Here is a 14,405-nt window from a genome sequence, read left to right as displayed (position 1 = left end):
AGAATCTGAAGCAGGTTCCAGGCTCTGAGCTGTCAGCACAGAACCCAACACAGGGCTTGAACCCATGAACTGTGAGATCACGACCTGAGCTGAAGTCAGATGGTTAACCGACTGAACCACCCAGGCCCCCCTCTTCAGGGCATTTAGTACAGTCGGTAGTTTTTCCTTTACATATGTGCATTACCTAGTTACTTTCTGCCTAACAAACTACCCCCCCCCCCAACTTAGTGGCTTTGAAACAGCAACATTTGTTATCCCATAGTTTTTGTGGATTAGGAATCCAGGTGCAGCTTAGATGGGCCCTCAGCTTCAGGGTCTCTCAAAGTCTATAATCAAGGTGCCCACTGAGCAGCGGTCATCGGAAGGCATGACTGAGACAGGACCCCCTTCCATGATCATTCATGATGTTGGCAGGATCCAGTAATTTAACAGGCTCTTGCACTGAAGGTCTGCTGACTGTTGGCTGGCGGTCATCCTCAGCCCCTTGCAGTGTGGGCCTCTCCAGCATCTCAGCTTGCTTCGTCAAGGCATACGAGCTGAAAAGGCAATGGAGTTGTGCTAGGAGGACAGAAGTCGGTGTTTTGTAACCCAGTCAGGGAAATGACATCCCATTCCTCTGCCATATTCTGTTTGTTAGAATCAAGTCCCCAGGGGCAGCCCAGAGTCAAGGAGGGAATCGCACAAAGGCATGGGTACTAGGATGTCGAGATCATGTGGAACCATCTTAGAAATCTGTCCATCGTGGTGTGCTATTCATTTATATTTGTCTCTCTCACTAGACTGTGAACTGTGAGGACCTAGGGTTCGTTTTATACTCCATTAATGAAAATTTGGGGGGGGGCGCCTGGGTGGCTCAGGTGAGCATCTGACTCTTTGGCTCGGGTCATGACCTCACAGTTTGTGGGGTTTTGCCCCTCGTTTGAGCTGTCAATGCAGAGCCTGTTTGGGGTTTTCAGTCTCCTTCTCTCTCTGCTCCTCCCCCGCTCACACTCTGTCTCTCTCTCAAACAAACATTTAAAAAAGAAATTTAAAATTTTTTAGTTGTGGTGAGATATACATAAAATTAAATGTACCATTTTAACCACTCTTAAGGGCACAGTTCAGCAGCATCAGGCAACACTCACACTGTCATGCAGCCACTCCCACCATCTGTCTCCAGAACTTTCCATCTCCCCAAACTGAGACTCTGTCCCCATGAAACACTGACTCCCCGCTCTTTGTCCCAGCACTGGATCCCACCAGTGCTCTGGATGGGATTCCTCTAGGGACCCCCTGTGAGTGGAGTCACACAGGACATACCTTCTGTGTCTGTCTTCTGTCACTGCACACAGTGTCCTCTGGGTCCATCCACACCGTGGCACTCTGTGCTTTATTCTTAGCAGCTCTCTCCATGCCTGGCTCATGGTACGCTGACAACAAGACTTTAGTAAACAAATGAATACAGTCTTCTCTTTTATAACTCTTATTGCTTTCTAAAATTTTTTTAATTATTATTTTAGTATATGTGCTGCCGAAGTGAGCACATAACTCTGGTTGTTTTTATAGGACAGTCGAAACAAGCTTTTTAAAAAAAGTATTATCTTCTCTCCGTCTAAAAACTATCAACAATTCTCAGTCTTCATCTTATTTGGCCTGTTAGCAGCATTGATACAATAACCCAATGATTGTGTTAAAAGATGCTGGATCTGTCACGTCTCTGACCAAAACTGCAACTGCTCCCTATTTCCCTCCAAGGCCTCTTGTGACCCATGTCCTCTTATCCTGTGCTTTGGCCACACTGGCATTCTTGCACAGACCTGCCAGGGCCTCCGTATTCTCAGTCCCTTATGTGTGCGACGGTCTGCCTCCATATACCCGCTGGACTAACTTCTCCATGTTTGCCTTTGCTCAAACATTAAGCATCTTACTTAAAATAGCAACCAATACCCAGCACTTTTGATAGCTCCTCATTGGCTCTTTTATCCCAGGGTACTTGTTACCTTCCGACATAATTCCATTACTTACTATGTTTACTGATTATTTTCTGTGTCTTCTCCTAGAATGTAAGCTCCAAAGTTGGCGGGGTGTGGGGAGGGTGGCGGATCTTGGTTTGTTCACAGATGTTCTTCTACAAGAGGCCCTGGAACACATAGAAGGCAGGGATGTGGACACAGATGAATCTGCGTCTTAAATTGAAGGGAAGGACACCAGCGTCGTGGACGCTCAGGGAGAGACAGTCTCCCGTAGCAAATGGTTTCCCATCAATGGCCAAACCTCCCTAGAGCGGGATTCAGCACCGGGCACCCCTGGACAGCTCTGGCAGCCAAGTCGTACCGGAACCATTCCTCTAGGGCTGGAGTTTCCCGCCGGAGGCACCTGCTGGCTGTACCTACCGCCCAGAAACAGGAAACTACTTTCCCATGCCGGTAGGAGAAGTGGCGGGGGTGGCGAGGGGGGGGCAGTCCACAGGATGAGTGGCAACCACAGCGGCTAATGGACTCGATGCACTCGGCCCGTGGCGCTCGGGGTAGCCAATGAGCAGCGGCGTGGGCGGGGCGTGGGCAGCCGCGCGCGGAGCCGGGGCCGGACAGGAGCACGGCTTGTGGGGTCGAGACCGCGCGGCGGTTGAGCGGCGGGAGGCGCCGGCGGGCGGGCGAGGGCCCGGCGGAGGTGCGTGCGGACAGGGGCTGGGGACCGGGGGCCTGGGGCTGGGTGCCAGGGCGGGGCGTTTCGGGGTCTGGCCGGCTCGGCCGCCCGTTAGCGGAGGCCCGGCTGCGGCCCCGAGGCTGGTTTCCCCCCCAATCGGCGAGGTCTGTCTGTAGTAATTAGCTTTCGAGTCCCCCGGGCAGAGCGCGAGTTGCTCCCTCCCCGGCGGAGCCCTCTCGGCCTCGGCCTCGCCCTCGCCCTCCCCGGGGCCCCCGCTGCAGCGCGGGCACACAACAGACGCTCGGTGTGTAGTGAGTGAATGAATGAATGCGCCTGTGCTGTCCTGGTCCCACCCCCATCAGCCCCTGGTTGAGAGCGCACAGCCCCCCTCCCCACCCGCACTGCACAGACCGGGGCATCTGGACACCCGGCAGGGATTTACGATGCCCGCCGTCGACCTGACTGTGCACTGGGTGCTGCTGGGGGGCCCGCCTCCAGCAAGACAGGCTCTCTGCCCGCGCGGAGCTTGCAGCCCTGAGCAAGGGAGCTCATTCAGGGACTCTGAGTTATGCAGTTTCCTGTAGCACAAATAATGCCAGAACTTCACGCCAGGGAAGGGGAGGGAGAGGCCCCTCCATCCGGTGGCATCCGAGCTGAGACCTGAAGACCTCAGTGAAGTGGGGTGTGGGCAGTGAGAGCTGGGAGGTTAGGAGGAAACCAAGGGACAGAGGAGCAGCCAAGGGCCCTCGTACTAACAGTGACGCTTTCGAGTCCAGGGCGATATCTGCACCACTTGGGTTCTTGGAGTCCTGTAAAGAGGTCCACATGCTTCATTCAGCTCACCTGTTTGCTTGCCAGTGGTTACTGAGCATCTGTTCTGCACCAGGACTCGCGGTGGGTACAAGGCATACAGTTTAGGGCACAGGTCCGCCAGGGGAGGCCCTTCCAAGGCATCCTGGAGGCAGTGACCTAAAAGACAAGACATCATCGGGAGGTCAGGGGGAAGATATGTTCCAGGACAAGAGAACAACCCATACAAAGGCCCTGAGGCAGGAACGGGCTAGGCATATTCAAGGCCCACAAAAGCCCATGTGGGGTGAGCGAAGCCGATGGTGCAGGGCCTTCTGTACAGGGTATGGTGCTTGGTTTCACGTACGGGCAGTGGGAAACCAGTGGAGCAGCACCACCCGATAGAACATTCTGCAGCAATGGAGATGTTCTCTGTCTGTGCTGTCCAGTATGGTGGCGACGGCACTTGTGTGGCTATTGGACACTTGCAGTATGACTGGTGTGACCGAGGAGCCGAATTTTGCCTTTCATTCTGTTCTCCTTAGCTTAAATAGACGCACGTGGCCAGTGGCTCCCATACCGGACAGTGCAGCCGTGGGTACTCCTGCGGAAGGCAGGGATGCGGGCCAGGCCTGGAATGCAGCAAGGTCCTGGGGGTGATGGGCTTGGTCACTAGAGCTGGGCAGGTGATCCAACAGCTGACGCGGTTGCCCCTGGCGTTCACAGCGGATGTCCTGAGACGTGAGCCCCCAGCCACGTGGCTGGGCCCAGTAGCACATCGTGGGACGGGAGTGTGCGCCCACACATGGTTTGGCCCTGCGGTGACCGGAGCAGCCTGGGCCACCACCATGATGGAGTTGTTGGTGGCCAAAGTCCTCTGCATGGTGGGCGTGTTCTTCTTCATGCTGCTTGGCTCCCTGCTCCCGGTGAAGATCATCGAGACGGATTTTGAGAAGGCCCATCGCTCAAAAAAGATCCTCTCGCTCTGCAACACCTTCGGAGGCGGGGTCTTTCTGGCCACGTGCTTCAATGCCCTCCTGCCCGCCGTGAGGGAAAAGGTAAGGGGTCCCCGGGGGTAGGCGCCGCCCTTGGCACCTTATGGCCAAGGGTCACTGACGTTTTTTCACTAAAGCCACCAAGCTGGGTGGAGCCTTGACACTGTAAGAGTGACAGGAAATGGATTTGCTGTGTGACCGCGCATTGCTTGCTTCTCTTCTCTGGGCCTTGTCTGGTAGACAGGGCGTTTGCACTAGACACAGGGTTGCCCGCTGGCGAGCTCACCCGTTGCTACCTGAGCAGACTGCCCACCGTGGCTACCATACACTTTGTCCTGAAGCTGGCAGTTTGGGCCTCTCTTCCACACCTGTATCGGTTAGCTGCTGCTGCCTAACAAGTCACAACAGACTTAGCACCTTAACCGGATACGTGTTTATTATCACAATTTTTGTGGGGCTGGAGTCTGGACAGCACGTAGCTGGGTCCCCTGCTCCAGGCTCTCTCAGACAGCGTTCCGGGTATCCGTGGGCTGTGGTCTCACCTCAGGGTTTGAGGAGACGGGTCGGTTTCTGAGTTCATGTGCTGGTAAGGCAAGTTCAGCCCTTCCCGGTTGTCAGACCCAGGGGCCTAGTTTCTCCCCAGCTGCTGGCGGAGGATGGCCCTCAGGCCCTGGCCACGTGGGCCTCCCCAACACGGCCGCATGTTTCATCAGCAGGCCACAGCCGGTGCCTGCATCTTGGGCGTCCAGAGCTGCGAGTTGACACGTTTCTGCGGCCTTCCGCTGCTAACCTCGTGCTCCTTTGTTCACAGTGTGGGAGACTCACACAGTCAGCGTCCAGGGGGGATAAAATCTCAGAGTCCTCAGGCCCAGACTGCTGTGATGGTGCATGTGGCCCTTCCATGGTCCTCCCAGAGCCACTGCATGCCGCACACCTGCCCGCACCTGAGCCTTGGCGGGTCAGGTCCCTCCCCTGCGGCCCCTGGCCAGCCTCAGCTGGCACGGTCACCCTGCAGAGAGCAGTGCTGCACACTGTGGCTTTTGCGTCTGCCTTGTCTTCCTCGATCTGATCTGACCCGTGTTCATCCCTGGGGTGGGGGGTTAGTGCTCCCCACGTGCTGGTGTCTCCCCAGGTGTAGCACACGCAGGCCTCTGTGAGATGTTTGGCAAATGAATGAAGCAGCTTCTCTACAAAACACGGCCTCTGCTGCAACGGGGGTTCCCCTGTGGGGGACGACTCTGCGGCCAGGGGACACTGAGTGATGGCAGGTCACTGGGTCAGGGGGTCTCACCTGGGCGTCCTACCCCCAGGGTTACTGGATGATGTCTGGAGACATCTGAGGTCATCACGACTGGTGGAGCTCCTGGCATCAGGTGGGTGGGGCCACGGATGCTGTTCAACACCCTCTCCCACCTCCCTCTGGTGCCCAGAACGGCCCCCGACAGAGAATGACCTGGCCCCAATGCCAGCACTACCCGTCGCAAGTCGTGACGACCAAAATGTCCTCAGACTTTGCAGGTGTGCCCTGGGGCAGGATAGCCCCCAGTGTGTGTGTGTGTGTGTGTGTGTGTGTGTGTGTGTGTGTGTGCTCCCGGGCTGTCACGAAGGCTGTGACAGGAAAGAAAGGGGTGCCACGAGCATAGTTTGGAGCGCCTGGCTCAGGTGGAGCCCTCGGGAATTGTGTGTGCACGTGAGCATCGTGCATCCGTGAGTGAAAGTGGAGGGGGAGCGGTCCAGACGGCCGACAGCTCACCCTGCAGCCCCCAGGCCGGACCAGCGTGGAGTGCACACACACCCTCGTGAGCAGGGGCCACCCGACCCAGCTGTGAGGAGTGGCAGCCTGTTGTAGGCCTGTCTAGTCACGTTTCAGTGACTTAAAATGAAACGCGGTTCAACATGCCCGTCCTTGGCCGCACCAGCCACGCCTAAGGTCCACATGGGCCACGCGCGGCTAGTGACTTCCGTATCGGTATCAGCACAGACAGAAAGCCTTTCTGTCACTGGAAAGCTCTACTGGACGGGGCTAGCTCGAGGCATCTGCGGGGGTGCAGGTGGATGTCTGAGGAGTCTCCCTCGTTCCCAGCTTGTCCACCCAGGAGGTCGGGGTGCCTTGTGCAAGCAAACCCCACGCAGGCCCCAGGGCTGCAAAGGCCAGTTGCTGTGACCGTGATGGAGGCCAGAAGGCTGAGATCACCGTGTCAGCAGGGCTGGGTCCTTCTGAGACCGTGAGGGAGAATCTGTCCTGTGCCCTTTCCCTGCTTCTGGAGGTTTGTTGGCAATCCTTGGCATTCCTTGACTTGTAGGTACATCACCCCAGTCTCATGCCCGTCTCCCCGTGTCTCTGTGTGTCCTTTCCTTTTGTGTCTCATAAGGACACTGTTGCTGGACTTAGAGCCCTCCCTGATTTAGGATGATCTCTTCTCAAGATCCTGATGTGTGAGTTTCCTGGGGCTGCCGTAGCCGTGTGCCACAGCTCAAACCATGGGCGTTTACTCTTGGTCAGTGGGGAGGCTGGAAGTCCGAGACCAAGATGCCGGCAGGCCTGGGTCCCTCGCAGGCCTCTCTCCTTCCTGCCTCTTCATGTGGTGGTCCCGTGTCTTTCCTGTTCCCGTAAGGACTCCAGTCCTGTCGGCTCAGGGCCCACCCTAGCAGCCTCACTGTCACTGAATCGCCTCTCTCCAAGTAGGGTTAGTTTGGAGATTCTGCGGGCTGGGAACCTTTAAGATACGAATCTCTCCGCCGGGAGCACCTTAATTACATCTGCAAAGGCCCTTCTTCCTGAGAAGGTCACGTTCTGAGGTTCCACGTGCACGTATCTTTAGGGACCACGGTTCAGCCCGCGGCAGCACAATTAACGTTATTGGGCCGATTTAGTAGACGTCACGTAAAGCCTCACAACCCCCTTTGTAATAGGGTTATTTTTATGTTGTTGTTGCTGTTTTTTCCAAATCCACCAAAGGGTGAGTCCACCTTCCCCCGTTTTTAGCCTCTTGTGTGAACGGGGGGCTTCTGTGCTTTGCTAGCTGATCAGTGAGATCTGGGGACCCTGTTGTGTTGGTGGCGAGTGTCCAGGCCTCCCGCCTCTGACCCCCTCTCCCCCTTCTCCTCCCTCACACATCCTCCGCTCCAGCTCCAGAAGGTTCTGAGTCTCGGGCACATCAGCACCGACTACCCGCTGGCCGAGACCATCGTGATGCTGGGCTTCTTCATGACCGTCTTCCTGGAGCAGCTCATCCTGACGTTCCGCAAGGAGAAGCCGTCCTTCATCGATCTGGAGACCTTCAACGCCGGCTCGGACGCTGGCAGCGACTCGGAGTACGAGAGCCCCTTCATGGGGGGCACGCGGGGCCGTGCGCTCTACGCGGAGCCCCACCCCCACGCACACGGGCTCAGCGTCCAGGAGCTGTCGCGCTCCAGCCCGCTGAGGCTCCTCAGCCTGGTGTTTGCCCTGTCGGCGCACTCCATCTTCGAGGGCCTGGCCCTGGGCCTGCAGGAGGACGGCGAGAAGGTGGTGAGCCTGTTCGTGGGGGTGGCCGTCCACGAGACGCTGGTGGCTGTGGCCCTGGGCATCAGCATGGCCAGGTGCTCCATGGCCCTGAGGGACGCGGCCAAGCTGGCCGTCACCGTGAGCGCCATGATTCCCCTGGGCATCGGCGTCGGCCTGGGCATCGAGAGCGCACAGGGTGTGCCCAGTAGCGTGGCCTCGGTGCTGCTGCAGGGCCTGGCGGGCGGCACGTTCCTCTTCGTCACCTTCTTTGAGATCCTGGCGAAGGAGCTGGAGGAGAACAGTGACCGTCTGCTCAAAGTCCTCTTCCTGGTGCTGGGTTACGCTGTCCTGGCCGGCATGGTCTTCCTCAAGTGGTGAACTGCCCACCGCCCGCCCGCCGGACACAGGCAGTCCCCCAGCCCCCCGTCCCCCAGGCGGGGGCGCTCAGGCCCCGGGCTTCCGCCTGTGCACGGAGGGGCTGCGCCCCAGATCCTATGCCCTGAGCCCGAGGCACCGCGACCACTTTTAAAAATACTGCTCTTAGAATTACTTACCAAAGCTGTGTGGCCATGTCGTCCTCTGGCATTGGGATCTGAGGACTCGCACAGGCGCTGGGGCCCGGGCACCCAGAGGGGGTCGGGCTGGGGCCCTCCCCTCCCCTCCCCTCCCCCGCACACTCCCACCTGTGTACAGGACAGGAATATGGCCTATCTGAGCCACTGAGCCCAGTCGGAGGCTTGAGACTTGCGTCCTCTGCTCCCAGCTGGCTCTGTTCCTAACAGAGGAGCCCGCCAGCCTGGAGCGTCTGACCAGGGATCACAGGGCAGCTCTAACTCCTGCCACCTGACGCCGTGCCTCCTGGGAGACGGGCAGGGTCCTGGGCACCTCAGGACTCCCCTCCTCCCTGCCTTCCTGCGCGCCCCCCACACACACCCTTGGTGGGCCGGGTGAGCGTGTGGGTTCTTTAAGGGAACAGAGGCCCATGGACCCGAGAGATGCGCAGGTGGGGCCGGGGGCCAGCGTGGTTGGTTGGTTGTCAGTCCTGTCCCCGGAGTGAGACAGACTTCCGTGGGCTATGGGGGCAGGGCCACACGCCATTCACCTTGCCCGACGCACAGACACATGAAGCCAGCACCTGCCTCGGGTGAGTGTGGGGCTGGTGCCAACCCTGGGCGTCGGCTCCGTGGCAACCTGTTGTCGCAGAAGCCCAGAGCCGTGCCTCTGGGAACGGAGTCAGGGGTGACAGCCTTTCCCAGCGGATTCCACGTGTCTGGCTTGAAGCCACCAGAGGTGCTACAGGAGGGAGGGCGGGCCCGTGGCCAGGCCGGGTGCTGGTGGCCTCAGCCTCGCAAGCTCCGTCACGGGCACTCGGGCCTCCTCACTTGGCCACTCAGCTGCGGGCACGCGGGCCCCAGAGCGTACCTTCCCAGGACCCTGGATCTCCACCCTGCGCCCCTCCCTCCCCCCCACCGCTCAGCAGATTAAGCCCTGGCAAGCACAGGCCCCTTCTGCCCCGGGACATGAACTGCCTGCCCAAGTGTGGGTGGGTGGGTGGGCACGCCCGCGCCCCGGGGGCTGCCTGCTGTCACCGCTCAGCCCCTCCCAGCACAAGGCCCGAGGGGACACCTGTGCCATGGCCCTGGCCCCCTTGAGTTTTGTCACAAGAGGCGGGGGGAGTGGGGATGTGTGTCCGAGCCCCCCCCACTTGTGCTCTGCCTGCCCCCACCTTGTCATGTGAACTGTCCCGTTGCTAGAAACTTCTTTTCTTCTGGGGCCCCATCTCTGAACCCCACACGGCCCGCCCTGTCCCTGTGCTGGGACGATGACCGCCATGGGGGTGGGGGCCTCCACCCTCCTTTCCACGGTGGCCTAAACCCAGTGTTGGCAGCCTCTGCTGCCACACTTCACCCCATCCCGGAACTGGAAGTTTCCACCCATTTGGCCTTCTCCCCAGGGGTGGGGAGGCGGGTGTCTGTGGAGCCACCAGGTTCTGTAGCCCACCTTCACCTGGACCGAGGAAGTCTGCTCCGGGGTCTCAGCTTTGTATCCCCCATCACTGCCGAAAGCACACACACAGCAGGGTCTCCCCTCCTGCCAGCCATCGGCTCCACGGAGTGGCCCTGGGGACGCCACAGCCTGACTGCCCATGTCCCCCCGCCGAACCCATGGAGGTCCCCAAGGCCATGTTGTCCCCCTCACCCTGAGCCAGCTTCCTGACCAGCCAGCCCGGGAAGGGCACCGTCACGCCAGCCAGGAACCTTGGGGTATGGAAAGACCCGGGTGCCCCTCTGTGGGCCCCAGGCCAGCCACCCTGGTCCCCAGCATCCTAACCCTCTCCATCTGCTGGGCCGTGGCCACTCCTGGCTGACCTGCTCTCCCTACGGTCCCACCAGCCCCAGCAGAGCTGCTTCAAGGACCCCAGGGCCCCGAGAAGTGTGAGGGGGCTATGTTGGAAGAGCGGACACAGACTGCCACAGCAGCCCCCCAAGGCCACTCCCGGCCACCCCTCCTGTCTTCTGTGGTCAGCGGAGCCAGGATCAGCCCTGGGACCTGCTTATGGAAGCTGCCACGGTCGGCCAGCCGTGAGGGGTGACAGTGTCTTAGCTTTGGTCAGCTTTCCCCGCGTGGGGCGAGGAGCAGACCGTCCCCACGTCAAGGTCGGAAGAGTGGCTGTTTTGCCCTCTGACGGAGGCCCCGGAGAAGCAGCACTCACTCCTGAACTTCCCTGGCCCCTGGTGGCCCTGTCCCCCCACCAGCTCTGACACAAGAGCACTGCCACTTGCTGACAGGAGCTTTGTCTTGAACAAGACTGGATTGCTCACCACCTGGCCCAGGATCAGCCCCCCTAGGAGACTGGACGTCAGCCGCAAAAGGCCATCGCTATGCAACTTTGTCATATTGAGGGAAGGTTGGTGGAGATTCCTGCCTCCTGGGGGTCTTTCTCAGTAAGGGGGTGACCCCCTAGGGCGCACCAGGCGGTGTCTGGGGACATCTATGTTTGCCACATGGGGGTGTCCTGGCACCCGGTGGGTGGGGCCGGGGTGCCACTCAGCCCCCGCAGTGCCCTGGACACCCCCGCAGAGGGTGCCCCCACTGGGCTGAATGTCCTTGGTGCAGACAGGGAGAGATGCTGCTTTGAGGCACGGGAAGTGATGGTGAGTTGTGCGTAGAGGCCAGTTAGCCGTGAGATCCTGTGTGTGTGTGTGCGAAAGAGGGAGGCACACACCTGCTGACAGACAGCGTAGCACACTCGGCCGGGACTGGAGGCGCTGCCGTCACAGCGTGGACGTGAGTGCCCAGACCGCACACCCTGCTTTCTGTCTTAAGTAACCGCAGCCTCAGCTCAGAACACCGGGCACCAACCTTGTCTGCGTGGACTTGGCAGGGTCGGGGCCGCCCCCAGCCACCTGATTGGCCCTGACCCGGCAGGTTCCTGCATGGGCAGGATTGGGGGGGTGCCCTGGGCTGGGGGCGCCATTCAGAGCTCTGCCAGGAGGAGAGTTACCTCCAACCGGGCTCCGGTCATCGGCCAAGCCCACTGGAACGTTTGCCTCCACCAGGAAGTCCCTGGCCCCACCCTCAGCCCTCTGAGGTCTGCTGTGCGTAGGGGCTCACGGCACAGGCGACAGCTGGATGGAGTCACCCAGTTTCCCCTCCCTCATCTGGAGACAGGAGGAAATTACGAGGCGGCACCCAGGCCTCGTGGATTGAATCAACCTTAATAGCAGCGTGTCAGGGCTTCTGTTGTCTGCTGTTTGCGTCTCTGGTGCAGAAGTTATTAGTGTGGGGCGGGGAGGGGCAGCACCGGTTCCCGGCCGGTGTCTTTCCAGCCCCCAAGACAGGCAGTGGAGGGGATGGTGCCTCCACGGATGGTGTCAGACCTCCCCTGGCCACTAGCTCTGGACCCTCTCGGCCCTGTCGGGAAGGGGGAGGCACGCGTCCCACCTGGCCCAGCCTGCACCCGCCCTGAACCGTGCACCAGCTTGTGGACAAAGCCAGTGACCAACCTTTCTGACCTTCCCAGCGCCTCCTGCAGGCGGAGAGGGGTCCACTATAGGGCACGGGTGTCATTCCAGAGGACCCTGGAACTGTTCTCTGGGCGGTCGGGTGCTGAAGCCACACTAGGCCGAAGCAGGGAGAAGCCCTTCCGTGTCCTGTCACCCCAGAGGCCTCTGTAGCTCCCGGGGCAGGGACCGCCGACCTGGCTGGCTGCGGTGTCCCGACTGCGGCTGTGATCGCGGGCTGCCCACCCTGGCTGGACAGATGGGCAGTTCAGAGCTCCCACTTCCGCAGCGCACGGGAGGCACGACCAAAGTAGACTGCTGCCACAGCTGGTGGGGCCTCTCCCTCCAGGGACCGGCTGGGCCTCCCTCTGACCCCTTGGGCTGATGGCCTAGAACACTGTCTCCATCCCGGCACCGCAGGCATTTGGGACGGTCTCGCCCAGTGTGGGGTGGGAGCAGCATTCTGGCTGCGGGGTGGGGCTGCCGGACTTGCATCTCTGCCAAGCCCCCCGGTTATGCTGGTCTGGGGACACGTTTGGAATCCATTGCCCTCCTCTGGGCTCTCTCCCCTGGGACTGTCCTGGGCACTGTGCAGGGGCGGGGGGGAGGGAGGGAGCAGCATCCCCAGCCCCCGCCCACGTGATGCCAGGAGTACCCCAACTGTGGCGACTACAGATGTTCCCAGACACGGCCCCGTGTCCCCTGGGAGCAGACTCACCCAAGGGTGAGGCCCACCACCCTGGGACGCATAGCAGCTCACCTAGTGAGGGGACAGATGACACCCACGTGCAGTGCAGTATCAGGTGACAATGACAGAAAAAGCAAAGCGAAGGGAGAGAGACAAGGAAAATGGAAACAATGTTAGCAACATGGTCTGGGAGGAAACCTCTACGGGCCACTCGAGTCCCAAGAAGAGGGGGAAAGAACTTTTCCAGTGGGGTGGGGGGGGGGGAGGTGGGCAGGCTGTGCAAAGGCCACGAGGTCTCTGGGAGGCGTGGCCCTTTTTTCTGACTGACCACAGCCACCTGGCGTCACGTCGCTTTATCCTGCCAGTGCAAAGACTTCAGTGACCCCGTACTTGGGGAGGAACCCCGGGCTGCCTGCACTGGCCCGCCAGGAACCATCCTCTTCCAGCCGGGGCTGGGGTCCAGCTCCTGCAGAGACTTCGGGCTCGGGAGGGCCAGCCCGTTCATTTTTCTTTTTTTTTTTTTTTTTAACGTTTATTTATTTTTGAGACAGAGAGAGACAGAGCATGAACGGGGGAGGGGCAGAGAGAGAGGGAGACGCAGAATCGGAAACAGGCTCCAGGCTCCGAGCCATCAGCCCAGAGCCCGACGTGGGGCTCGAACTCACGGACCGCGAGATCGTGACCTGAGCCGAAGTCGGCCGCTCAACCGACTGAGCCACCCAGGCGCCCCTTCTTTTCATTTTCCAAGGCAAACTGGGTTTTGACAAATGATTTTCTTCTTTTCAAATGTTGACACCAAACTTAAAAAAAACAAACAAAAAAGCCTTTGTGGGGCAAACTGCATCTGTTAGAGGCTATGTGACACTCAGCCTCTGCTTTGCCCACCTAATTGCATTAATCCTGGGAGCACAGAGCCAGAGAATGCATCTCAGCCACCTTCTTCCCCCAACGGTACCACCGGGAGTGGGGGGGGAGGGGGATGAGCATTGGGACAGGGACAATTCCCACGGGCTGCCAGGCCAGGCCAGGCGCTGGGACTTTGCAGGTGAACGCTTGTCCATTGCAGCGGAGAGGGCTTCTGCAGGACAGGGATGGCCAGCCAGGGACAGCAAGAAGTCTGGGTGGCGGCTTCAGAGCTGGAGGGACTCGAGTTCCAGCCCCAGCCGGCCTCTTGCCAGCACATACCCATGCTCACAAAGGCCAAGGCCCCCCGGCCGGCCGTAGGCAAGGGTCACGGCTATCCTAGTTTGGGGTGCTCCGATGGCGATTTGGGCCCCCATGCCCTGGGGAGAGCAGGGAGGGGACTCGGGCCTGTCCTCCCCCAGCTCACAAGGCCAAGAGCCTGGCCTGGGAGCTATAAATAGCCACAGAGTGGAGCTGCTGGCTGCGCCCACGCTCCTACGCATGAGTCAGCCTGCCCTGGCCTGGGCAGGCACCCGGAGGAGCCGGAGAGCTGGCCAGAGGCTGGAGGCCCAAGCCCAGTGTGGGCCGGTCGCTCAGGAGACCACGGCAGGCAGGCCATTGGAGTGGAAGGGAGCGGGGCTGTCGCCGCAGGGTACCCGTGTGCCTGGCAGCCCCACGTAGGCGGACGTCATCCGGATCACTCCCTGCAGCCCTGAGGGACAACAGCGATCTTCATTCGCAGATGAGGAAACTGAGGCTCAGAGGGGCGCTTGGCTGGGACATGGCAACCCAGACCAAAAGTTCTTACCTATCTGCCGGCCGGGCTGTCTTCATCTCTGGTTGAGGGCACCCCAAGATGAGGGGCTGGGGCCAGATCACGCTCTGAGGTGCCCCAACAGGACAGGAGGGAAGTG

The 14,405-nt window shown here is 60.0% G+C and overlaps 1 protein-coding gene across 3 annotated transcripts; it reads left to right on the top strand.

Moving 5' to 3' along the window:
- Window positions 1-2,562: 2,562 nt before the first annotated feature.
- Window positions 2,563-8,445, top strand: SLC39A3 (solute carrier family 39 member 3). 3 transcript variants are annotated; one of them, XM_047097216.1, is made up of 4 exons: window positions 2,563-2,649; window positions 3,402-3,519; window positions 4,141-4,472; window positions 7,540-8,445. In XM_047097216.1, exons 3-4 carry the CDS (start codon window positions 4,263-4,265, stop codon window positions 8,272-8,274), a joined length of 945 nt encoding a protein of 314 aa, XP_046953172.1. In that variant the 5' UTR covers window positions 2,563-2,649; window positions 3,402-3,519; window positions 4,141-4,262; the 3' UTR covers window positions 8,275-8,445. The 3 variants fall into 3 exon arrangements, with proteins under 3 accessions (XP_046953172.1, XP_046953173.1, XP_046953171.1); XM_047097217.1 differs by having other exon boundaries at window positions 3,384-3,519; XM_047097215.1 differs by lacking the exon at window positions 3,402-3,519.
- Window positions 8,446-14,405: the final 5,960 nt, after the last annotated feature.

This window comes from Lynx rufus, unplaced genomic scaffold, assembly GCF_022079265.1.
Source record: "Lynx rufus isolate CCGP_SWC_20201006 ecotype Redwood Valley unplaced genomic scaffold, mLynRuf1.p SCAF_4, whole genome shotgun sequence".
In the NCBI taxonomy this organism is placed as follows: Eukaryota; Metazoa; Chordata; class Mammalia; order Carnivora; family Felidae; genus Lynx; species Lynx rufus.
Note: the sequence above shows the minus strand (reverse complement) of the source record. Positions and strands in the feature narration are given on the sequence as shown.

Bases quoted from the DNA above. Each gene is read 5' to 3' on its own strand.
- SLC39A3 (XM_047097215.1), top strand. From the start codon at position 4,263: ATGATGGAGTTGTTGGTGGCCAAAGTCCTCTGCATGGTGGGCGTGTTC. The intron at 4,473-7,539 runs GTAAGGGGTCCC...CCTCCGCTCCAG, and splicing joins TGCCCGCCGTGAGGGAAAAG to CTCCAGAAGGTTCTGAGTCT.